At 41.2% G+C, this 25,889-nt stretch overlaps 1 protein-coding gene across 4 annotated transcripts in view; it reads right to left on the reverse strand.

Moving 5' to 3' along the window:
• Window positions 1-25,889, reverse strand: part of KHDRBS1 (KH RNA binding domain containing, signal transduction associated 1) — a 37,975-nt gene that overhangs the window by 2,114 nt on the left and 9,972 nt on the right. The window contains exons 2-12 of one of the 4 annotated variants that reach the window (XM_072974892.1): window positions 24,634-24,758; window positions 23,705-23,821; window positions 22,332-22,478; window positions 19,543-19,676; window positions 18,844-19,045; window positions 18,253-18,320; window positions 17,412-17,470; window positions 14,812-15,004; window positions 12,150-12,209; window positions 7,401-7,515; window positions 2,888-3,375 (exon numbers count right to left, since the gene is read on the reverse strand). In XM_072974892.1, the coding sequence (XP_072830993.1) occupies window positions 14,907-15,004; window positions 17,412-17,470; window positions 18,253-18,320; window positions 18,844-19,045; window positions 19,543-19,676; window positions 22,332-22,478; window positions 23,705-23,821; window positions 24,634-24,758 (950 nt within the window). In that variant the 3' untranslated portion in view covers window positions 2,888-3,375; window positions 7,401-7,515; window positions 12,150-12,209; window positions 14,812-14,906. Of the gene's footprint in view, window positions 1-2,887; window positions 3,376-7,400; window positions 7,516-12,149; window positions 12,210-12,720; window positions 15,005-17,411; window positions 17,471-18,252; window positions 18,321-18,843; window positions 19,046-19,542; window positions 19,677-22,331; window positions 22,479-23,704; window positions 23,822-24,633; window positions 24,759-25,889 lie in introns of those variants that run through there. The other 3 variants (XM_072974890.1, XM_072974891.1, XM_006196916.3) reach the window with 3 other exon arrangements.

Consider the following 25,889-nt stretch of genomic DNA (forward strand, 5'->3'; position numbering starts at 1 on the left):
TCATCTGTAAAACTAGGCTAATTATGTCAATGAATTCTAAGGATTAATGACAGAGAGATGAAAACATATGGGAGTTATCCTGTATAGGAAATGGAATGACTGTCATTAGTTGAGATCAAGGATTCTTCTTGGTATAGAGCAAACCATCCCACCTTTCAGGGTGGCCTGCAATTTGGTCTGAGATCTTACCTCCCTGCAATGCACATCTCAACCACCAGAGGGAGCTTGATACAAATGAACCAGACCTCCAGCTCCACAGGAAAACTGGTGGGCAGGGTTGGGCAGGGGATGTAGAATTCTGGATCAGATGCAGAGGTTCACAATGGTAGGGGTGGGGCATGGATCCACGTGCCCCCTCTCTGGCCCTCTTGTTTCTAAGACCCATTCCAAGGAGAGGGGTGGGACATGTTGCCAGAAGGTAGAGCTCAGCAGCTAGCCAGATTTAAGATCTCTAGGATGGTGCGTAGAGTGAGGGCCAGATCCAGTTCGGGGGCCCAAGTTTCTGTATCTCAAGCAAAAAGGCTTTCATCAGCTCTGCTCATAAAGGCCAAATTCCTTCTCAGAATACCCCATGCCAGGCCAGGAGTCTAGCTAGGCCTGGGAACTTTAGAAAAGGAGCTGAGGCTATAAGCATGAGGAATGGGGAAGGAGAATGGGAGGCAGTGCCATACCCAACAACTGACCTTTAGAGAAGCATCCACATTGCCCTGGGACCCCAGCCTGTAGGTCTATCAGAAAAGACTAGGGAGTCAAGCTTCTCCAATCATGGCTTACAAACCAAACTAGGGTTTCATAGAATTTCTACAAAACCTTTACCTTTTCTTCTCCACTTACTCACACTAAGGAGCTTTTCCATTACAAATGTTAAAATGAAGGCCCGGAGATATTTAGCAATTTACCCAAGATCAAGTAGCACTCAAGAGGCTGGGGCTGGAAGCAGCAGGAACGGCTTGTAGGGGCCCAGGAAAGGGAAGGCAGGCAGACAAAGCAACAGTCCTCAGAACTGCTGCAAGCACCGGCTCTTGGCCAGGCTTCACACCCACCCCTCCAGGGCCAGTTCTGCTGCTAGGCCCCAGGTTGCTGAACCCCGCCTGCACACTCCCACTCTGGTCCCCTGAGAGTCCATCACCCTGGCAACAGCCAGAGAAAGGCCCAGCTAAAATATTTATGGCTCAAAACAGTCCAGAGGCTTCCCATAGGGGAGGGGGGAAAAGCTGATGTCATCCCTTCTCTGCTTGCAGGGGAGGTGACTGACAGGTAGGGCAGCTGGGTGGGTGGGCCAAGCCCACTAGGTCAGGGCTCGCAAAGGAAAATCCCTAGGGCTGCAAGTGGTAAGGAGAGGAGGGAGTATGTGACAGACGTGACAGGTGACAGGGCTGGGTAAGAAACACAAGCTGGAAAAGAGGAGGAAGGAAACAAGTGTTGAGCAGTATTATGCACAGACCCTGTGCTAGGCATTTCACACACACTGAAGTTGCTCCTCAGATCCCATACAGTAGATTGGGATTACCATTCTACTTTTACAGAGTAAACAGGCCCAGAAAAATACACAGCAAGTGAGGGGCTAGGATTTGAATCCAGATCTGTTTGGCTCTGGCCCAGGGAGCTTTCTTGTAATTCCATGGCTGCCAATAAGATACCCTGCATTTATGGATTGTGGGCAAGGCTTCCTAGGATCCTAGCAATGGCTTCTCAAATAATGACCCAAGCTTTGTACCTCCATCTTTCTATGACCAGGATGCCATCTGTTTCTGACTCCCCACCCCAAACTCCTCCTCTGCCTGCTGGACTGAAGCAGGTCCAATTGCTAGGTAAAGAATATGGCCACAAGATGAGGCCTAGGAGACCAAGAAGCTGGGGAAAATGAAACCCCAGTGGCCAAACCTGTACCGAGTCTCATTGTAAACACAGATTGACAAACACAACTCAGTTTGCCTGGGACGTTCCTGTTTTAGGACTGGAAGTCCAACATCCCAGGAACCTCCTCAGTCCTGGGTAAACCTGGTTTGTCACCCTAAGTCTCTCAAACACAGTGCTTTACTGTTTCAAAGTACTTGTGGCTGTTAAGAGGTACAAACAGGTCAAACACAGGGACTATGAAGCATGATAGCATCTTTTCTAAACCTTAGGCAAGTTATCCTCCTTGAGCCTCTGTTTCTTCATCTCTAAAATGAGAGTAATGGATTGAAGTATTAAAGTGAAATAGTACACGCAATGCTTGACATTGTGCCTGGTACAACTGAGCATTCAATAAATTATTAGCTGTTATTTACTTTATCAATAATGAAGATAAAAATGGGCTTAGAGGTTAAAAAACTTGCCCAAAGTAAATCAACTGATTTCAAGGTCCCTTTCTTGCTAAGAATGAATCCAAAGCTCATTAGAATGCCTCAGGCACAGTTAAAATGCAGGCATGCTCTCTCCAAACTCAGCCCTTCCCCTCGTTCCTTTGTTAGGATAACTAACCAGAAGGCAGTGAAGGAAGGGTGCAGCATTCCTCTCAGAAGCTCAGGGTTAAAATCAGACTATGGCATAGGTCATAGGAAACCAGAAGTCTAGCAAAGGCTGACTTTCCAATTCTCCAAAAGAAAATGTTAGGACAAATAGCCCAGTTTAGCTGGAAGCAGAGGGGAGCTAGACAGGGGAACTCTGGCTCTCTCCCAAAGCTGATAGAAGCTACCAGTGTGGGGCCAATCATCACTTGGCTGTTTTTATTGAGCTCCTTAGTGCCAGATGTTTGTTGGGGAAGAGATATAGTCCAGAGGTGAAGTGGGAAAAGCCCTACCCTACTCTTGAGGAGCTTTCTTGGACAAGGTTAGTAATCAATGACAAAGAGAGAACAGGCTCCGAGGTTAAACAACTTGCCCAAGTGCAGGGACCTTCTCACCTGGCTCTCAGCCTGTCACAGAGGCGGGGAGCAGCCTGTCTCTGGGAGCCCTCTGGATGTGTCCAAGGCTGGCACCACAACACACGTGTGGCAGGGTGGGAAACAGGAGGTGGCGGCACCATGTTCCAGACAGTTCTGCTGGGGACTAAGGGGAAGCAGGCAAACTGGGACTGACATGGTAGGAGTTGCCAGTTTATTCACATCTAGGAGGCCATGCTGAGGATACTGTTAGTCCCCTTCAACTCTTTGAAGTCCTGAGCAAGTTTAACTGTTAGCATCACAGTCCCCTGCATCCCTAAGGACTCCATTCTGGGCCTAGAGCCTCTTTTAGGGGATCCTGGCTGGCTTTCTGTGGGTAAATCAGATGGAGAGGTGGGGTGGGAAAGACTGCTGGTCTCCTCTCCAGGGTTTCTCTGTGCTCAGCAAATGCCCTCGGGCCAGCCTTGACACAGCAGACAGCTCTCCTGGTTTCCGGAGTCCTCTGACGGCTGCAAAGACACAGGTAGAAAATTAAGAAGCATGAAGTCCCCGTATCAGGGGGGCTTTCCAGCCTCCCATCTGGCCAGTCTGCCTCCCTTACAGTCTCCCCACCCCACAGCAACAACTCCAGTTGTTCCATTCAGGATAGGGTTTCTAGGTACACAGAGGGGTAGAAAATAGAAGTCCACAACCGATGAGCTCTCTTTTTGCTGCCAGTCAGGCAATGAAAATGGAGCCTCGCACCTCATACCTCTCATCCTTGGCCATGCCTGAACTGAGTGATACAGGGCAGAATCAACCAGGTCTTTGGGGCCTTTGGCTATATAAGCTCTGGTGCCTCCAGCTACATCAAGGGAAAAATTTCTACTCTCTCAGAGATGTGAAAAAGAGAAAGAGCTTTAAAAGCCTTTGGAAGAAAGGGAATGGGGAAATAGGCATCTTCTCATAGCTATTATTAGTACCTTAATCCTAGGCTCAGGGGTCCACCTCTTCTGGCCTTATGAGGAGTTCTCAGGGTTATCCACTGGAGAGACATATCCTAAGCATGGGGCACAGGCCAGGGCCCTAAATGGCACGATCATTCCCCGAATTGTTCAAGCCAGTAACTTGGGGCCTTTCCTTAGTATATCCCTCTTCTCCCACATCTAATCAATCACCAAAGTAACAGTATAAGGTTCAGATTCCTACCTCACCTTGGACCTGCCCCAGTCCTATCCTCTGCCTAGAATGTGCCTCATGTCTTTTCTCTAAACCATCTCCTAAACCTTCTGCCTCAAGGAAAACCCAAGAGCTAGGGAAGTTCCTGTGGTATGCCTTCATCTATTCTTTTCTTTCATAGCACTTACCACAACTGAGATAATTTATACTATTTATGAGATTAATATGTTTAGTGTGTCTCCCCAAATACAATATAAGCTCCATGAGGTCAGGGACCGATTTTATCTTGTTCACTTGCCACTGACTCACCAGTGTCTAGCACATAGTAGATGTTTCAATTTATAACAGTGAAAAAAATATATATATATAGGGTCATTTATACTGATCTCTAGAGAGATGCTTATGAAGAATCTTATCAAAACATAAGGTATTTCTCCTTCTCAAAGGCAGATGCAGAATTTGTTTCCTACATTCCAACCCCAGGGAATCTAAGGGATAGAGAGCAGCCATTTTGTACCTAAAGCTATGCCATAAACAAAAAGCATGAAATTGGCAGGAACCAGAAGACTGAAGAGAATTAGCTTGGTATCTAACCCCAAACTCTTCTATCCCAAAATCTTTATGTACCTGCTGAAGATACTGGCTATTTTGAGGTGGGCCAAGGTAGGCTCCAGAGGTTGACATGAAACACCTAATTCAGGCATCTTAATGCAGTATTAACATAAACTACCCAGACTTCCAGCAATGTGTTCTACTTTGGTGATTAAGCTGGGCTGACAGTGTGAGGCTGTACCTCACACTGCCTGGAAACATCTCAAATGGGCTGTGTTCAGAAGTCCCCACAACCTTTCCCAATTTGATGTGGAAATGACAAGGTCTCCTTGAAGCAAAAAGCTCCCCAGGTCTAGGTGGGGAGAAGCACTATGATAGCTTGTGTACATGTCTGAGAACTCCTACCTGCCCACTTCCTGCCTAAGATGCAGTCAAAGACAATCAGCACAGCCTAAGCTAAGGAGTAGTTGTACATCTACCGATGAGAAGCTGCTAAATTTGTAGTCAAGGAATGTCAAGAAGCTAACCTCCAACAGCACAGTTGTGAAACTCAAATCCCTTCCAAATACAAAGCTCCTTTCCTTTAGAAAAGAGAGCTACAGTTCACAGAACACTGGATAAGAACATATAACCAACCCCAGAGCCGTAACAGCTACTGAGTAGAAGTCCTCCAGCCCAGGGGTTAGAAAATTGATTTTAGAGGCCAGTGAACATATCTGCTCCTCATTACCCACCCCATCCCCCAAGGGTTTGGTCTACTGCTTAAATGCAGCCTCCTTGGGAGCCCAGGGCCACAATAGGACTAGGGTGCAGTGTCCACCATAAGTCTTTGCTCCTAAGGGGCCTACAAGGGAAGAAAAGAGCAAGTAGTCAGGCAGCACACTGTACTTCCTCCCTTCCCCACAAGCAGCTGCTGTCAGACAGCTGTACGCAGCCTGCCTGCTCAAGGCTATTAAATATTCATGAGATGCTTGCTAGCTTTAAACATGCAATGACAATTCATCTGGAGAGCAAGAGGTACATGAGGGTCCAAAGAGAGAGGGAGGGCACAGAAGGATCCAGTTCTTTTAACTTCACGAATCCAGAAACGAAGCTAGGGGCACCCATCCTGAATATCAAAGACAGGACATGACTTTCAGTGTCAGCTGATCTACTGGTGGCTGCTGTAGGTACACAAGAAAGACCAGGAGGCAGCTAAATGGGAGCAGAAAGACTTGGGTCTAAACTCCAGCTCGTGGACCCTGTGGTCATCTTAACCTGTGCACATCAGTTTTCCAGGACAATCCTTACTTCACAGAGTTGTCTAAGAGAATTACGTGGGATGCTGCAGTATGATACTCCTTGGAGAGTTAGCACAGAATTAAGAGCTTAAAATGGAGGCAGAGACTTCATTCATTCCAGACTGAGAGGGGTGAAGCAAAGCCTTGCTTAGTAATTCCTTATGAGCCAAGTTTCCATCAGTGGAGACTCACAGAGTTTTGGTCTCTAATTCACAGGGTAGGGGAAAGGGACAGGATATAGGAAGACACCCTCAACATATGGTGAAGGCCTAATATCCCACCCTCAAGTAGCCCAAATATCTCGGAAGAGAGATGCTTATTCTTTCTGAAAAAGGTTAAGAACCAAAAAGCCTTCAGGTAAGAGGGAGCAGAAGTCAGGCACAGGGTGGGGAAAACACCCCCTTCGCTCTTCCACAAAGAAGTAGTGCCACTTTATGGAAGGTGCATATCTCCTATGGCCCTTACTTCCCTAACTCCCCAGCACAAGGGCAACCCAAGTGTGTTCAAGTCGCTCCCCTGTTTAAGTCCTTAAGGCCAAATTCCTTGACTAACATTTAGCTTCTCAAAACTGGCACTAACATACGCTTCTTGCCTCTATTTATAGCTAACAAGTACTGGGTGCTTACATGTCATGGTGAATGTTTCACATACATTAATTCACCCCAACTTCACAACGATGCTGTAAAATAAATATTATCCTCCCATTTTACAGATGATGGAACTGAGACTTGGAGAGGATAACTTACCTAGGTTCCAAAGCTAGCTACACTACATAAAAATGTGTGCTAAACTGTGTAAAAAGGAATAGTAATAGCTACTTTACAGGTGGAGGACATAGTGCATGGAATATAGTAAAGAATAAATGTTAGAATTGATAAAAATGCAATAGTAGCTAAGTGACATTTTTTCAGATTTTAACACTTCTGAAATCAGGATGCATCTTACATTCATATGAAAACAAACCATTGTGTTGGTTTAACTGGCAGTACTTTTTCTTCCATTGCAGTATTTAATGATGCATCTTAGAATAAATGGCCTCAGTGTCAATGAAATATGGTGTTTTATCTTATAGAGGCAGCATGCTTTCAAAATAAACAATGGACTTCGCTGTACAAAAGTGTCGACGTGCACTTCCTCCACAACTTGCTATGCAACTCTGGTAAATCACTTCACTTCTCCTAGTATCAGCTGCTCATTTACAAAAACAGACACACCGTAGGCATTCAAATTAAGTTCTCTCCTCCCTTAGAGAGGCAAAGCTGCCTATTTTCTCTACATCACTTTTTCCTTTTAAAGAAATGGGATCAAGCTCAATTAATGGGAATAGATAGAGAAGTGATAAAATGAGGGAAAATTAAAATGACTGCTTAATAGTAACTCTGCCAACAAACAGCAGCCTGTATAGGCTGGCACAAAGCACGAGAACACATCAAGAAAGAGGGAGCCCATGTGCTGCCTTAATGAGTTCTAACTCAAATGACCTTTGGATGACACAGAGCTCCAGGGGTTTGAGGCCAGGGAAGGATTACTTAATTTTCATATACCTGGGCAAAACATCCACCACCACCACCTTTTTCCACCTTGTTCACTTGGCTGGGGAGTACTCTGCATATGTGTACGCAAGAAGCCTTATGGGTCCTAACTCTCAGGCTGCTGTTCCTGAAACAAAACATTGTGTGAGTCTGTTTCATCCTTGGTGGCTAGAAAGCCCTAGCAGCTGCTGGGAGAGAAAGCAAGAGCGGACAAACCCTAAGGCTATGTGAGTAACTGTCAAATCCCTAAGTAAGGAAGGGAGCTGGAGAGAGGACCAAAAGAGGCTGATGGTGCGAGAGGAGCATGGGGGCAGGGCCCAGCCTCTGAGCATCTGGAGAACTATGTATGGCCAGGCATGACAGCTCCAACAGCCTCATTACCACTTTAGCAGCCTGCACTATAATACACAGGGTACAGACATGATTTGGAGTCACCCATATCTCTTAGTGATACCAAAATAATCCAATCAGCTATTATTTATTATTGAGTAGCTACTATATGCCAAAAATTATATTGATCACTTTAAGTAATACCAACTTCAAAGGGCAATAGATCTATACATCTATGGTCAAATGACTTTCGACCAGGGTGCCAAGGTCATTCAATGGGAAAGAACAGTCTTTGCAATAAATGGTGCTGCGACAATTGGATATGCACATGCAAAAGAATGAATATGAACGCCCTACGTCATACCATATGCAAAAGTTAATGCAAAATGGATCAAATACCTACACATAAGAATTAAAAGTTTGGAAGGAAAAAGGTATAAAGCTCAGGACCTTGAATGAGACAATGACTTCTTACTATGACATCAAAAGCACAAACAACAAAAGAAAATAAGAGTTAAATTGGACTTCATCTAAATGAAAAACTTGTGTTTCAAAGAAAATAAAGACATCTCACAAAATGGGAGAAAATATCTGCAAATTACATCTGATAAGGGCCAAGCATCAAAACGTATAAAGAACTCATAATTCAATAATAAAAAGACAAATCTGATTTAAAAATTGACAAAAGATTTAAACAAATTTTTCTCTAAAGAAGATATACAAATGGTGCATAAGCACAAGAAAAGATGCTCAAAAGTGCTAGTCATTAGGGAAATGCAAATCAAAACCACAATGGGATACCAATTCACACACAGGATGGCTATAATAAACAAAAAGAAAATAACAAGTGCTGGAGAGGATATGGAGAAATTAAAAACCACATACATTGCTGGTGGGAACTGTACAGCCTCTGCGTAAAACAGTTCGGCAGTCCCTCAAAAAATTAAACACAGTTACTACATAACCTAGCAATTCCTCTCCTAGGTATATATCCAAGATGTCCACACAAACACATGTACATGAATGTTCATAGTAGTATTATTCACATTAGCCAAAAGTTGGAAACAACTCAAATGTCTGTCAGGGGGTAAATGGCTAAATAAAATGTGGTATATGCATACAATTGGATAGTATTTGACAATAAAAGGGATACTGACAACATGCTACAATGTGGATGAAGCTCAAAAACATTATGCTAAGTGAAAGAAGCCAGTCATAAAAGATTATAATTGTATAATTCCATTTAATGAAGTGTCCAGAATAGGCAAGTTGGTAAGAGACAGAAAGCAGATTCATAGTTGCTTAGAGCTGGAAAGGATAAATGGATTGTGGGGAGATGGCTTAGTGGGTATGGGATTTCTTTCTGGGGTGAAAAAGATGTTCTAAAATTGACTGTGGTGATGACTACACAATTCTACATACTGAAAACCAGTGAACTGTGCACTTTAAATGGGTGAGCAGTATGGTATATGAATTGTATCTCAATAATCCTAACATGTCTTTTAATTTGTATTAATAGAAGCTAACCAGAAGCTGCAAACGGGCAGGCTATGGGCAGCATTTGGCTTGCAGCAGATGTTTTACAGGGAATGACACAAATCTGAGCAAACATTCAACAACGGGTAGTATACAAAATCCAAATTTCTAATTCTTCTTGAAAATCAGCTCTAGCAAGTCTAACTAGTAACGTGTAGAGCTGGGAAAGAAACATGAATGAAAACGATTTTCACAAGGACCTACTATATACAGGGAACTATTCAGTATATTGTAACAACCTATAATGGAAAAGAATCTGAAAAAATATACACAGACATACACACACATATACATATTAAAAACTGAATAACTTTGCTGTATACTTGAAACTAACACAACATTGGAAATCAACTATATTACAATTAAGAAAAAAAAAAAAGACCTCCAAATACTTGAAAGGATACTCCTTCAGGGGTCCAAAGTAGAATCAGTGTAAGTTACTAAAGTGACTTGTTCAAAATGAGGGAAAACTTCTAATACTTGGAGCTGTCTTAAATGAAATGGGCTGCTCTGGGAAGTAGCATATTTCCTATCACTAGTATGAAGTACTGATACATACTATATAACATGCATGAACCTTGAAAATATTATGCAAAGTCAAAGAAGCCAATCACAAAAGGCACATATTATACAATTCCATTTATATGGAATGTCCAGAATAGGGAAATCCATAGAAACAAAAAGATTAGTGGGAGAGAGGAGAATTGGGAGTGACTACTACATAAGATTCCGTTTGGAGTAATGGAAATTTTCTGGAATTGAATAGTGATAATGGTCACACAGCATTGTGAACATTCTAATAACCACTGAACTGTGTGCTTTAAAATGATTAAAAGGGTAAACTTTGTTACATGAATTTTATCTCAATTAAAAAAGAAAAAGGAGGGGAGGGTATAGCTCAAGTGGTAGAGTGCATACTTAGCATGCATGAGGTCCTGGGTCCAATCTCCAGTACCTCCTCTAAGAATAAATCAATGAATAAACCTAAATACCTCCCCCAACCAAAGAGAGGACCAAACGAGATACTCTTTACTAACTGCTTAGGATTTTATGGTGCACATGGTGATAAATGTGAGCTATTATCATCAACTCTATTTGATGATAAAAGAAATGAGATACAGAGAGAGGGTAAGGATTTTGTCAAAGACAAAGGTTATGATGACGCAGAGCCAGGACAGGTCCCCAATCTTGCCTGGCTCTAAAGCTTACAGAACTGTTAAAAAAAAAAAAAAAAAAAACCTCATAGGTAGTGACAGAAAGCTATAGAAAACATTGGGACCAACTGACTAAGCTACACAACCAGAATAGGGATGTGGGTCTGCCAACAATGGAACCTGCCTTTTCAAGCACTAATTACAGGCCAAATGAAGAAAGAAGTTTCTCCCAAATTCTGCTCTTAAGACTACCCTAGGAAGAGTGGAGACTAAATTCTTTGCCTTCAGGGACTTTCCCCTAAAATTTCCTAGCCATTCATGTGACCAGTATCAAACTTAGGACTTCTTGGATGCCCAGGACCATGCTCAATACCATGGCCCTCCTTAAAGGCTCCAGATCTCAGAGGCTCCTGGCTGAGAGGCAGGTTTGGAAGAAATGATCTCCAAGAAGGCAAATTTCACTGTCAAAGGCTACCATACCTTTGACCTACTTAGTTGGATCCTTTCTCCTCACTGCCCTCACATCCCTGACAACTTACTAAGGGGCAGAAGAAAAATCATCCAATTAGTTCCTTGATGGTTCAAGCAACAGGAAGATTCACTCAGTTGTCAGAACCCCCAAATACCTAACCAGGGGGCTAAACTTTCTTAGGGAAAGAACACTAATATTTACTACATATAGGGCATAGACTTGGTTGGCTTTATATATATTTGAACTCCTTCGGTTCCCCAGCCACTGTAAGGTATACATTGTCACTATCTTCCTTCCCAGATGTGGAAATAAGTAATGTTTTAGGTCACTGAACAAAAGCTCATAGATTCAACTCCAGGTTTGTCAGGTTCCACGTTCTTCTACTATACCACAGTGTCCCTAACCAGGGGTCTCTTCAGTGTGAGAAATACCCCTTTCTCAGATTAAAAGAAGTATAGTATGAGAGTTAAGATGTTAAATTCTGGCAACACATAAATTTGGGCCTGATTACTAGCCATACTAATTATGTGACCCTGGGAAGTCACTTAACCTCATTAAGTCTCAGTTACCTCTGTAAAATATGAACATTAGTGAATAATTATTTTTCGGTTGTTCAGTATCTGTTTCCTTTTCCTAACAACACCCTGACTTCCTTTTGAGGAATTAGTTTTTTCTTACTGTATACTGGAAAAGTACAGACATGTGACTCAGGCTATTCCAGTCTGACACTGTCTGCCTCCCTAGAACTTGAATCTTGAGTAGAGGGAGAAAGAAACCAAACATGGCTAGAGTTCACTTATTCTAGCAATGAACCCAAGCAATGAATCCTAACTTAAGGACCATTCCTGTGGTCTACCACTGCTGTTCCAGTTCACTGCACCCACTCCAGTTTCCCAAGCCAGATTTTTTAGCCTTCACACTAAATCCGTGGGCCCCTAACATCCTTCTGATAAACTCCCTTTTATTTACACTAGCCAGTCACTTTGGTGCTTATAACCAAGGAACTCCAAATGCAACACCACCTTATCAGGTTATTGACAGAACAAAATCGAATTTAATACATGTTAAGTTGACATTATCTGGTCATTACAAGTAAATTCAATATGGACTGCAAACCAACATAAAAGCACGGTCATGTTGTAAATATGGTACAAAGTGCAAACAAGCAAGATTTGCCCACTGATCACCTTCCAGGCCAGCTCCTGCCAAAACCATTTTACAACTAGGATAAAAGTTCCATGTCCTTAATAGAAAGCCACCTTAACATACCTGACAGGGGTCTTCACTACCCATTCTACTCCAGGAAATCCCTCAGGAGTTTTCAATCACCTGAAAATGGAGAAGTAAGAGATCAGTCTTTTGAAGAGGAAGTCTTAAAGACATACAAAATAAAAGGTAGAGATCCTGCATGCAGTTTACACATTACAGGAGAGAAACATGCAACTTTAAAGAAATTTTAAGTAACATTTCATTGTGAATATCAATATGGGGACCTATTGGGGCTCATCCTTATACATTTTAAAACAGCTGAGCAGAAAGCTTTACTTTGGGGAGCAGCAGGTCTAAACTACAGTCATTGAAATTTTACAATGTGTCATTTAAGATGTCAGACTTTGTGCCCAGGTTACATTACAGTTCACTTGTGATGGGCAGGATTATTAAGAGTTATGGCTAATTTATGCGGCAGCATATGGTTTTTCTTTTTACAGCTATTTTTATTAAACAAGTTTTGCAAAGTTTTAACATTAAAATTAACAGCTAAAGAATTGTTTATGCAAGTTGCTGTCACAGTTTATGTAAAAGAGAAATATGTGCTATTAAAATCAGACATTTAGGTTACCTTTGGTTTTTTGCGATGCATGTTAGCTTTACACATCCTGATTCTCTTGCGATAATTTTCCTTTAAAAAGGGGGGTATAGAGTGATCTCTTTTCATCAAAACAAGACATAATGCCCTGAAAGCTGACTTCAAACCATGGTTGAAAATTCAGTTATTTACACTTTATCACAATCTACAAATACATTTTTTTGTTGGTGTGTTTTAAAAAGAAAAAAAAAATGTCCATCATGCACTGCTGCAGGCAGCTTGGCATTTCATACAAGAGGATTTTTCACCCCCGAGCAGTTTAGGTGGCTCCCTTAGGGAAGGCATGAGAACCCTGATAATTAACATAGAGGAGTGGAAACAGGGTCAACCAATTCCATCATTTCCTCTCTTGGTCTCTCAGGAGGGAGGTTCAGAGCCAGGCTATCATGCCAGATCCTGCCCCAGCCCAGCTGATTGATTAAAAGCATTTCTGGGATTGGAAGGGAAACCCTTAAAGGCACCCAGGGTCTGCTGAATTGTCGTATCTAAAGGCAAGTGCTATCCCTTTCCAAACTCACAGAGATTATTTGGTGTCACTCTTAGGGCCACCTAGGGACTCTACAGAAGGTGCAAACTAGGGTGGCTGGTACTTTAAATATTAAGGCCTGTATGGAAACCAATTCAAGTTTCAGCTTAGTTAGATTTTTCTCTCCAGAAATTAGAACTTGTGATAAGAACTGGATAAAACTGCTTTAACAACTTCCAGGGGGTGAAAAAGCTTTGGTTATTTTTAAACTAAAACTTAACAACTCATAAACTTTTTTTTGGTAAACTTAAAATAAAATCCCCCCCACCACTTTTAAGAATGTCTCCAACTTTTAACAAGCCCATTAACTTTAGAGTTAATTTAAGTTTATTTGAAAGAGAAAACTATTTTATTGTCCACCCAAAAAAAAAATGACAATTCATCACATTTACTTTGATTAAAAAAGGACTAAACTTTATTGACAAACTGCTGCAGACATTTTGACATAGGTTTAAGCTACCTATTTAGGCAGACTTACACATGTAGCATTTAATCTTCCAAGAACAAAATGGGAGGACGGTACAAATCCAACTAGGACTTTAACTTATGTACAAAGTGGATTTTGATTCCTTTTCATTCAGCTGCAGTGTCCCTTTTTATATCATGCTAGTGTTGAGACATACTTGACTAACTACCTTGGGAACAGTTCAATATTGACAACTGTCAACTTAGGAACATCATCAGCTTTTGGCCCCAGTGTCCAAGTGAGCTTTTCATGGAGTGTAGAATCTCAGATGGACAAAATACTATGTCTTTTTAAATACTGAAATTTTAATTATTAGTACTATTGCTGAAAGGTTGTTTGTGACTAAAAAGTTCTGTATCAAATTCAATTCAGGTGGCCAGCCCCTCTCCCCAAATCAACCTGTTCAAAACCTACTTCCCACTAAGTATCTCTCAACACTGTATGTCTGGGGCTAGATTTCAAAACCCACATAATGAAAAAGTCAGTTTTACAAACCTAATTTTGTTGTTGTTTTTTATATCAATTAACGTTAAAAATTGCATCAACTATTTAATTCATGAGGATTTTTCATATTAAAATTTAACCTTAAGATTCAACCGCCATGTGCTTTTAAAGGAAACATTTTTAGAGACGTCTGAGCTCACTTTTACATGGTGGCACCTACTGCCGTTAACATTTGTGATTTTAAATCTTATACAGCCCTGAATTTTGAAATGTAGCCTAGTTTGGGATTCTGCAACTACAACTTTACGGGATGCCTCAAATCAAAACTAAGAGAAAGTTAACAAGCCTTAACTTCAGAACCTTTAAGCAAGCAATGTCACTTTTGAAACTAACAGGTTTTGTGGTTTTTTTTTTTTACTCAACTTTTTTATTATAAAAGGTACATTTCTGTTTATATTTAAACAACAAAGAAAAAAAGCATCTACACACTTAAAAAATTAATTCGATATTCCTAAATCTATTTTAACTCATTTTAAAATACTACATACAGAAGCCAGAATGCAGAGTTAAGAATGGAGTAAGGTGGGGAGAAGAAAGGGACCACGAAGAAAAACACTTAGACAATTACTTGTCTGTTGTGGGTAAAGCAACAGGAATCCTGGGAGATACAAGAAATCAGTAACAACTTTGCTCATAACTGATATTTTCCCCTCATGTTTGTTTTTAATAACGTCCATATGGGTGTTCTCTGTATGCTCCCTTCACTGGCCTAGCTGGAGGGGCCTTCAGCGACGGCCTGGTCCCATTCCAGTCATCTTGGCCTGTGGGGAAAGCAAGAACAGTTTATAAACCTTCTGCCAAGAGCATTTTGGGATGGGCAGGAGTAGGTCACCTGGTAAAGATTACCAAAAAAAACCTGCTTTGCTTCCAATGTCTTGCCACCTTTTACTCTGCTTGGCCTCTCTAAGCAGCTTAGGCAATTTCCCAACTGTGGGGCAGTTTTGGGTGGACAGACAGAAGGATACAGTTCAGGGAGGGCTTGGAGTGATGTCCAGGAAAGACGCTCTCCGCAGGCAACATGATCTATACACCAGCCCCCAAATCTGGATAAACACCTTGCTTGAGACAGTGAGGAAATCAATCTTTTTGGGTCTGTGATGCCCTTTCCTGTTTCCAAAGCAATTTGGCAGTGACAACTTCTGAAAGTCTTTCAGATTGGAAGCAGGCAGCTCCCTTTTCATGCAACAGCAAGTCAGATTTCCCTGTGGAGAAGTGTCCTCTGGCTCCCTGGGAAGAGCAAGCAAGGGCTGTATTTCAAGAGCCTTCCACCAACAGAGCTGATCCACCACTCTGGCAGTGGGAAGTATAATCAAATGCATTAACAGCACTCATGGGGAGAATTCATGATCTCCTCTTTTACATCAATAGTCCAGGGAAGTCAGACAACATGAGTGACATCCTCAAATGATTTTTCTTTGTAGCAGAGAAAAGCCTACAGGAGACGACCACTTACTTCTAGAGCTGACGTCTCATGAACACGAGTTGTGTTTAGAAGCTTTCTTGTCCCACTCACCCCTAGCCTTTACCCAAGCCAGTACTGCTTTAGCTACTTGTATTCACTTGTATTCAGGGGAGGATATAGCTCAAGTGGTAGAGCACATGCTTAGCATACACTAGGTTCTGGGTTCAATCCCAGCACCTCCTCTAAAAATAAATAAATATGTAAACCTAATTTACCTCCCCTCCCCGCCAAAAACCAAACAATACTTGCATTCACAAACATCTGCTTCCACCACTACAGGTCTAAAACCCCTACATGGATGTAAAGTTGCACAAAAGCCTATCTAAGCCTGTTTACACCTCTAGTATAATAGATATGTCCATCACTTTCCAACTGGCTTCTGGGTACCAACAAGACAGTTTACTTTTCTAATTCTGTTTATAAAGGCAGAAATCAGAACAGATTAACCGCGGCAACATCATACCAAGAACACGAGGAGCAGCCTGCCTGTTTCAGTGCAGTCTCTTCTCCGGCAAAACAGAAATGTAATTTAGTCAAACACATACAGAGGTCCCATTGTGCTGCCTCACTGATGGAGGGAAATACCCCAGGGCAATCATACTACCCTTCTAAATAGTGGCATGTGAGCAGAGCAGTGCAGTGTTACTGATGGGAACTGTCCAGTACTATTTAGCTAGAGCTGGTAAAAGCTGTTTCCCTGGGCAAGCAGCTGACTGGCTACTATATACTATGCTGAGGAGTTCTGTGGGAGGCCCTAAGAGGCTTCTCCTTTTCAGTTAGGGGTAAGGGGGACTGTCAACTAGTAACTAGTATCTTAAGATAAATTTTCAGCTGCTAGGCCCTTGTCAAGGACTGGGGACTGGGGACTTCCCTCAGGTATGCTGGAAACACCTCACGTTAAAAAGGCTGCTCTCTCTGTGTCTACCGCCACATGGCACTCCCTCTGGGGCCCATTAACACAGGGCCGTAACTGGCTCTTGTAATACTCTTGAGCAATGTGTTTTCAACCAAATCTCAGGGAAGACAGCTTGGCTGTGTTGCCATTCTGGCATCTATAGTTCTCCTGGGGTCAAGGACTGAGTTGAGATGTCTCCAAGACAATAAGGAGCCTGGTGCCAGTACTGCCCTGAATTGGCTCCAGCCCAAATAGTTTCTAATCTAACCAGCACTGTTCTTGACCCCAACCTGCTCTTGCCATCTAGGTCTCTTTCAGCTAGCTTTTCCTCTACTCTGAGATTCTTTATGATGAGATCCAAAATTGTTTTTAAAAACGAGGTTGGGCAGAAGTGCTGGATGATTAAATTCTTAGTATCTAACAATGTGGCCTAGGTATCACTAGCAAAGGTCCAGCAACATAACCCAGGCCTAGTTACCTTCCAGCCTAAAGTAGGAAAAAATCAAAACCAGCTTAAAAGCTTGCTGCTTCAAGCAGGCCAAGATGGACCTGCCCTAGATTAGGACATCTGCTTAGCCTTCCAAGAGCAATAGCACACCTATCTTATTTCAACAGTCCCTCTTTCTACTGCACATCACACAATTTAAGTAAGAGCAGGACTCCTACTGTGACATCTATCAACACACTGGCCTTCTTCTATCAGAGGTTTCTCTTTGGATGTGTGACTATCTGATCCCCAATAATCCAGTCACCAGCATTCTCCTTGGCACATACTTGCATATTTTGTCCCACCACAGAAATAAAGACATACCATATGCTTCATAAGAATCTTGAACCTCCCCATGTCCATAGTCATAATATTCTGAGTCCCTGAAAGCCAAAGACAGAATGTTAGAGCTATACAGTAACTATGTTTCAGTTTCATCTTTCTCCCCAAAACTTTCATATTTTAGTCATTTTACTGTGTGTATAATTTAAAAAAAAATGCTCATTTTACCCCATCTTCAAACCACAAAATATTTCCAAAACATGTATACACTAGGTACTCAAAAAAGTTATGACAACTATAGGAAAGAAAAATGCAGAGCATACAATTTAAAGTGAAAAAGCTCAATCCAAAATTGACTATCTTAACCACAATGTACATACACATGTATTCACAGGGCTCACTGGAAGAGAATAAACAAACATGAAGAGAAATGTTCTGTCCCTGCTGTAGAATTATGAGGCCTTTTCAATCAACCGCAGTTAAGATACATATATACATACACAAAAAAAGTCTTTTAAAAAAAGAGCAGAAAAGAACCTGAGTTACAGTTAGAAGAGTCTAGTTTTCTTTTAAACTTTTATGCAACTTTAATGTGGCTGTGATGTTTTTGATAATCAAAATAATTTTAAGGCATTTTCCCTTTATTTCCATATAGCCACAGCTCAGGAATTTTTCATCTGCTAACCCCAGATTCTGTGATTTAAGAGTCACAGTTATCCAAATTTGCAAACCCAAGTTATGTGCCTTACAGATGTCAAAAGCAGAGGAGACACTCTCAAAAGGTGAGCCGTACTGCTCCTTAGATTTGTGCTGCCTGAATATCTCAGTTCCTCCAACTCCCTCATCCATCCCTAGGACATGGATCTTCTATTGCCTGACTCACCCTTGGCTCTGGCTGTAGTAGCCTTCGTAGCCTTCGTAACTCTGTTCTGCATATGTATCATCGTATCCCTAGAACAAATAAAATGAAGTAGAAAGTCAGAGTCACAGAAAGTAGGTAAGGTAATCATCTTTCATGGGAGTATGGCAGGCTTCTGGATTCACAGAACATGAAATTTCCCTCCAAAATGTTAACCCCCATTGTGGAACAGTCAAGAAAGAAATAGTTATTTTTTAAAAAATGAAACAAAGCAACTAATAAAATGGAAAAAACCCTTCCAGTGTGGGCAGGAAACAAGGTACAAGGCTGAACTTCAGCATTATCAGTACTAGTAGTGGGAGACCCGTTAGTAAAACACTGTACACCAGGGAAGCAGCACTGCTTACTTCCTGTTTAACCTACACACATTCAGTAAACCATATTTAAAACGGAAAAATATTCTCACAGTTTAACATCCACTGCAAGGGAAGAGGGCAGATTCCAAATCTTACAGGTAGTCCCTGCCATCTACATCAAGGGCCAAGGCCCTGTCCTTCAACTTCCTTTGGCAACCTGCTGGGTATTGGGAAATGGCACATTGTCCAAACTTCTTACATATTCTTCATATGTCTCTGGTGCAGGGGGTGGAGGCAAAGGTATTCTCTGGATGCCTGCTGTCCGTGCTCTTGGTGCTGGAGCACCCCTCACAGTAGGTGGGGGTGGCACCCCTCGAGTCACAGTGGCACCTCTGGTGATGGCTCCTCTCACTGGTGTACCACGCACTAAAGCCCCCCGAGGTGGTCCAACACCACGGCCCCTGCAAAAAGAAAGTTCATTTTAAATGGAGATTTTTCTAACTAGGCTACTTTCATGTTCAGATTTATTTACAAATTCTGGAGCTACATAGGAGATTTTACAATGCCTTAAACACACAATTATTAAAACACAGAAGAATGTATGGGTGGGTAAAGGACCCATACCAGAAGACTCTCCAGGTCCCATGGTTGACCTGTTAATGACTCACTATTAACTCCCTTGGAGAGTCTGAACAGTCCATAAGGTCAGTCACAAAAGGTAAGATTCTAAAGTCAGAGAGCATTTATAAATGCTAACTGTCCAAAAGTAAAAAACCAAAAACTTCAGGACTGCTGCACTTGACTATGACCAAAGTGCCCAAGATCCAGAACTCTCCTCTTGATGCCACATACAAATTCTGAGACCCATTTTGAGCTAGAGATAAGAGCACCAATAAGAGAAAAATGATACTCGCAATCAAATTTACATCCTATTTCAAGTGGTCTCCATTATTTATACCTTGGAACAGGTGGAGGAGGAGGTGCAGCTCCCCGGCCTCTCACTGGCACTCCACGTCCGCGAGAGGGCTCTGGTACTCCATTCAAGTAGGAAAGCTCTAGAAACTGCTCCTGGCAAATATCATCCATCATATCCTACGGATAAAAGATAATGAGGAGTGTTGTGCAACATCTCTATCTTTTACTGAGAAGTCATCTAGCCCACATGAGGCTTGGGTGCTAAGAACAACTTTGAAAGCCCAGATGCAGTCTCAGGTCATTCATTCTCTGAAGTCAAATGGCACCCCACCTGTCACCTCTTTGAGGGAAGTCTTGACGGTAGACCCCTCATTATTCAGATGAAGCTCCTCATGATGTGGTCCCTGCCTAGATTTCCAGATCATTTCCATCCTCTCTCCATGTATAACCTCCTTTGAAGCCATGCTGAACAACTGAAGTTCAAAACATGGCTACTCTTACACAATCCTTTCTTGCAAATAGTTTCCTCTTCCTAGAATAATAAAAGCCACTACCATTAAGTAAGCTCTATGACTGGACAACATATAATAAGCTTTATATAGCGTTTTCAGTTTAATCTTCAAAATAATCCTGAAATAGGTCATTCTGTCTTTGGGAAAACAGATTCAGGGAGTATAAAGCAAGACATCTAAGGACATAGAGCTAGTAAGTGGCAGATTCTACACATGAATTCAGAATTAACTGTCTCCAAAATCTAGGCTTTGAGTCATTAGACTATATTACTGCCTTTTTTGTCCACCTAAGGGACTCTAACTAATTAACAAAACTTAATCTAAAATATTACCTCGCCTCTTAAAAAACTTTCTCTTGATGCTGACCCCTCAACTCCCTCCTCTGCTCACAGCACCATGTAATTTTCTCTACCTAAGCACTTACCACATCATTTTAGAATTGTTTGCCTGTCTTTCTCACCAGATTGTGAGCTCTTTAAGAGCCATTTTTGTAACTTTAGACCCAAGCATAGGATTAGGCACCTACCAGATACTTAACAAATGTTTGGGATGAACAAGGAACCTGAGGCTCAGAAAAGTGAAATAATAACTTGTCCAAGATGACGCAGATAAAGCTCCCAGTCCAGTGCTCTTCCTACTGTACCAGGAAGCCTCTCTGGTACAGTTAATGGTTCTAAGGGGGGAAAACGAAGGGCTCTGGTCATGGATGTAAAAATAGGCTTTTTTCTTCACAAGAGGGAAGAATTGAGTCAAATGCCATTTGCAAATCTTTCCACATATTTCCTGATCAGAGTCGTTCAGTCTTAACACTTCATGCATTTGTATATATCCCAGGTGTACACAGCTTCAAGAATAGAAGATTCTAGTCACTACAGAGATGCCCCTCTCAACTCTTCACCTCCTTCTACCTTACATATTACTGCTGCTTGAAACTCACATTGGAGAATCAAGGGATCAATGATGGGCCGTTGCTCACATTCTTCTAATTGCCACATCAACACTGAGGAAACCCAGGTCTCCCTGGCAGGCTTATTTTTTCGAAGATCCAATTACATGGAAGCCTGTAAAACTACCCCTTCTGAACGGTATGTTGAGACTAATGATAAAGAGGAGATGGGCATTCCCCTGCAGTCCTTCAGAAAATGGATGGCTCAGGATGCTTCAATACACAACTCAAAGAGTAAAAAGAATCTCAAGGGAAATTTACCAGCTTTCAGTTTTCCTCTAGGATATTTTAAATTGGCTGTTTCATGTCGAACATTCTAATGACAATGAGGTACTTAGATGCAAAGCAGCTGCTGAGATATTTAAGACAGTGCTGGAATCCTTAGAGTGCAGCATTATAGGTACACGCTGCCTATAAATTTTTGCTCTACCAATTCTCACATCCTCAGACACAGTTCCAAAGCCCTCATTTTACATATACAAAAGAACCAAGAACTATGTATCACCTTTCAGTGATGAGACTATGATGCTTACTTAGTCCTAGCTGAATAGTATTCCGAACGTTTCCTAAGGCTCCAGATTCATTCTTGGTTAGTAAATATTCAACAGTAAGTGGTATGTTAACTGAAAAGTACCAAGCTTTGCTGAAAAGCAAAAATTCACCATTTTTTACTTAGTCAAAGAATGAAACCTCTGACCAGGTAGTAACAAGCAAGACAGGTAACTTGGTCTGTCCCAACTCTTCCTGGGCCTTATAGTTACATTCTGAAAGTAGCTGTAAAACCAATCTGTTTAATATCACCAACAGTTAAGCCTGTGACAATCATGTCTTTTTCAAATCAACTCTACTTCAGTAAAGAAAGTCCAGGAGAGAAAGTCCTGAATGTATCCAGCTCAGAATTTAATCCATTAACACTGCAGGCTAGAGGCTTCTTGCTGTTACCACCTAGACTCTCTGAAGTCTAGAATATAATCCCCTTACATGCAGGGGGTTATGACCATTTTGATCATTTTCCTATCATAACCTCCTGGTTCCACATTACAACCAAAATACTTAATTTTTGAAGACCTTGTTTTATCTTTGTTAACCAGATGTTAGAATGCCCGACATACTGTGGACCCAAGATATTGACAAGAGATACTGGTACGCAACTAAAACCATATTAGACAAGGAGTGGTAGAGTGGCCTTGGGGCACAGTATTTTGAAAACTAGGTACAAGTAATGGACCACCTCAGAAAAAATGAACATAAACACAGAATTTGGTATACAATTTCAGGTTATGCAGAGACCCTGGTTAAGAACCCCTGTCTTAGCAATAGCACAAGATTCTAGTTTTCTCTTGCTCAAAAGATATAGAATATGGATTTCCTTACTGGTACTAGAAACTTCTTGACTTCCTCCATAGCATGGGCCATAAGAGCATAAGCCTCACATGGGGGTCCAAAGACTTCAATGAAGACATGCAGATCCATATTCAAATGGGCGTATTTGGGGTCTCCACCTTTGCGCAGCTCTTCCTCCTGTGGAAAAATGCACAAAAACATCATGTCACTTAGTCTAGGGAGAAAATGACAACTTTACTTCTAGGCCAGAGAGACAGCGAGAAATGACCGCAACACCTAAAAAAATAGTAAAGTGTAAGAAAAAAGTAAAACAAACTCTGGAGAATGATAATTTACACACCCTACTAAACCAGCATTTGGTCTGCTGCTAAGAGTTAACTTGTTTTGAATCCATGGTGTATTCACTGAAGCTTTTATTAAGAAGGTATAGGAGACAAACTCAGTCCCAGTCTCCATTCACGTAACACCTGTTTGCCAAGCATTCATCCATCCATTCATTTATTGCCAAACATTTGCTTTTAAATCCCAGGTAGAGCTGTTAATAATCAGCTCTTCTTATCTGCTTACACGGTCTAGAAGTTCTATGGAAGGAAAGAAGTCAGGAGAGAGGAGAAAACTTCGCATAAATCTCATTAGCTAGAATAGCCCACTTCAGCCCTAACTGTATTCATCTAGTCAGAAATGTGAGTGGACAAAAGAGGGTCTGAGAAAACAATGTTCATCAAGTAGGCTGCATAAAAGGAGGCCTGAGAGAGTAAGGTTTTAGGCTGTAGCAGGTATGTTTCCTCTAAGAAGCTGACCCTAGAAAGCTAAGACTATTCTGTTTTGGTGCGAAGTTTCTTGGCACTTACAAAGAGTACAAAGAATGTGGGGCTATGGCTTGGAAAAAATAAGCATTAGGTTCTGTTGTTAGGATTACTCATGGTTCCTTTTGTAATACTTTCTTTTAGTGGGCCTCACATTCCAGTCGCTATACAACAAACCAGTCAACTAAACCTCAGAATCACCTGTACTTACAACACTACTGCTCTCACTTTTTCACATTACTGGAAAGAGAATGTGCTGTTCACATTTTAGTGCCTTTAGTCTGTGTGCGTTTTCGTACATCCAGCTTCCCTTTCAAGCTTTCACAGATAAGCAGCTTACTTACGCTGAAGTTGCTAGTGCCGTTTCCATTACTGTGCAAAGTCAGAAAGAAAACAATTACCAGGGCACACCTAGTTCTTCTAGGGTTGCCAAACAAGTAAATTAACTGGTTTATAATCTCTTATATCCAATGTAAATTTAAAGGAGTCACATTCTGTATATATATGTAAGTGCTAGCTTCCATAAGGCATCCATACCAGATTCTGGGCTACTGGAAGGCATTAGGATGTCTTCCTGCCTCACTAATGTGAGCTTACCTTGGCTTTGTCTCTCATTGAGCCCTTGCCCAAAACAGAAATCTTTGCACCAGTCTCTTCTTGCAGTCTTTTGATTGTATTCCCTTGTGGTCCAAGGATCTTCCCCACAAAATTGAACTAACAGAAAATGAAGACAGGTTTTTAAATATGTATGTTCCAGTAAAACATTTCCACATTGTCTCATTTATCTTCAATAATCCTGTACAGTAGGGAGAGTGTTATCATTCCCACCTTACTGAGGATATACTAAGGCTGTACTGATAAGTGATAAGCCTACGGTTATCTACGGTGGCAGTTCTTAGACTTGAATTTGGGTTTCCTGATGTAGTTTGGTGCTTTTTCCATAATATCACACTGCAACCGTCTGTACTTTAACACACATAAACATTTTTAAGGCAGTTAATTCAGAACAGAAGAGACACATGGTACCCTTTGGTAGTAATGGTTTGATAAACTAAATACAACCAGTTGCTTTCTAAAAAAAAAAGAAAGAAAAAAGGAGGATCAGAAGAAAGCATTTGTTTAAAAGTAAAACTTTGAGTGAAAAATAAAATTAACTTATTTGTGTCACAAGGATTTATGTCATATTTCCTTTATTTAGATTTCAGGTTAATCTTTTGGCAGAAGGCAACTTTTCAAGGTTCAATTTTTTTCTCTGAACTTGGAGCCAGAACAAACATTTGAGAAAAAAATGTTTTTTGATAATAAAGAGATGATATCTCCTTTCTGGCTACAGCTATTTTACTAGTTGTGGACTTGTATGTTTCAACTGCTATTATACAGGTTCTAAAGTATGGGACAGAAGATTCACCAGCTTAAGTTTCTGATGCATCACAATCTCCATAAGTCTTCGCCATAGCCCATACTACAAACTACATACTCTCCTACTACAAAGACAACTCAGAGAAGTGAGGCACTCTTTGCTTTACCTTGGGATACTGCTTGACAGGTATCAGCACCCGCTCCTTCAGCTTCATGTTCTTGTGAGAAAATAAATCCAAGTAATTCTCCTCATCGTCCTTTTTTGAATCTCCTTTCTGAATCTTCTCAATTTCTGAATAGGACAAACAGGATTTAATTTAGTTTTGTTCTTGTAAATACAAGGCAAAATTTTGAGTCTGCTTCAAGCAGTAACATGCAGGGCTGTGTAACAAGACCAAGTAGTTCAGATCAGTGTGCTAATTTCAGATGGAGATGGGATGAAAGAACCAAAGCTACATGAGGTTGACTAGGAAACCCAAAGCCTGCTTCTAATAAGAGCACTTTGTTCTTCCACTTCCAGCTGAAGCCTCTACAGAGACATTCAAATGTTCTTAAAAATAAATGGATTTAGAGGTGAGATGGGGAAAAGAGGATAGATGAACTAAAAAAATTAAAATCTGCATCAAGAAAAAGTACTAAGTCATATCTTAACAAAGAGACAAAGTCAATAATTTAAATATACAATGGAGAATCCCATTAAAATTCTGTGATTAGAGTGGGAGGGTACAGCTCGGTGGTAGAACGCATGTTTGGCATGCACAAGGTCCTGTGTTCAATCCCCAGTGCCTCCATTAAGGAAAATGTAATAATAATTTTGTGACAGCAGTGCCTTTAAGAGTTAGAAAGACCTGGTTTTTAAACTCTGCCACTCACTAGTTGTGTGAACTCTGAAACATTTTTTAATTGCTCTGAATTCTGGTTTCTTCATTTGTAAAATGAAGGCAATATCTACATGAGGTTGCTATAAAGACAGAATAAAATAACATACACAAGCATGCTAACTTAAGCCCATTTCTTAGAAGGTGTTTAATATATGTCACTCAATGTCCTAAAGGAAAAAAAAGCATCAAGGTAATTTCAATTCACAAGTTAAGACAAATTCATCAGCAAGAATCTTAGCATCCAAAAAGATCCCCTCAAAAGACTTCCTATCACTAGGGAACTTCATTTATTTAGTGATCACAAGGGTTTGAGTGCTTCCTATGGAGAGGCAGATGAAGGAACAGATAAGGTATGACCACTAACCACTATGGGAGACTTACTAAAGGCCAGGCACCTTGTCCTGTAAAGTGTAGGAGATACAACAGAACACGATAGACATAGTCTCGATCTTCACTATGTCTATATAATAGAGTTTCCAGTTAGCACTGAAGTATAGTTAAGTGTGTAACAGAAGTACTAACAGAGATGGGAGCAGAGTGTG

The sequence above is a fragment of the Vicugna pacos genome, chromosome 13, assembly GCF_048564905.1.
Source record: "Vicugna pacos chromosome 13, VicPac4, whole genome shotgun sequence".
Taxonomy (NCBI): Eukaryota; Metazoa; Chordata; class Mammalia; order Artiodactyla; family Camelidae; genus Vicugna; species Vicugna pacos.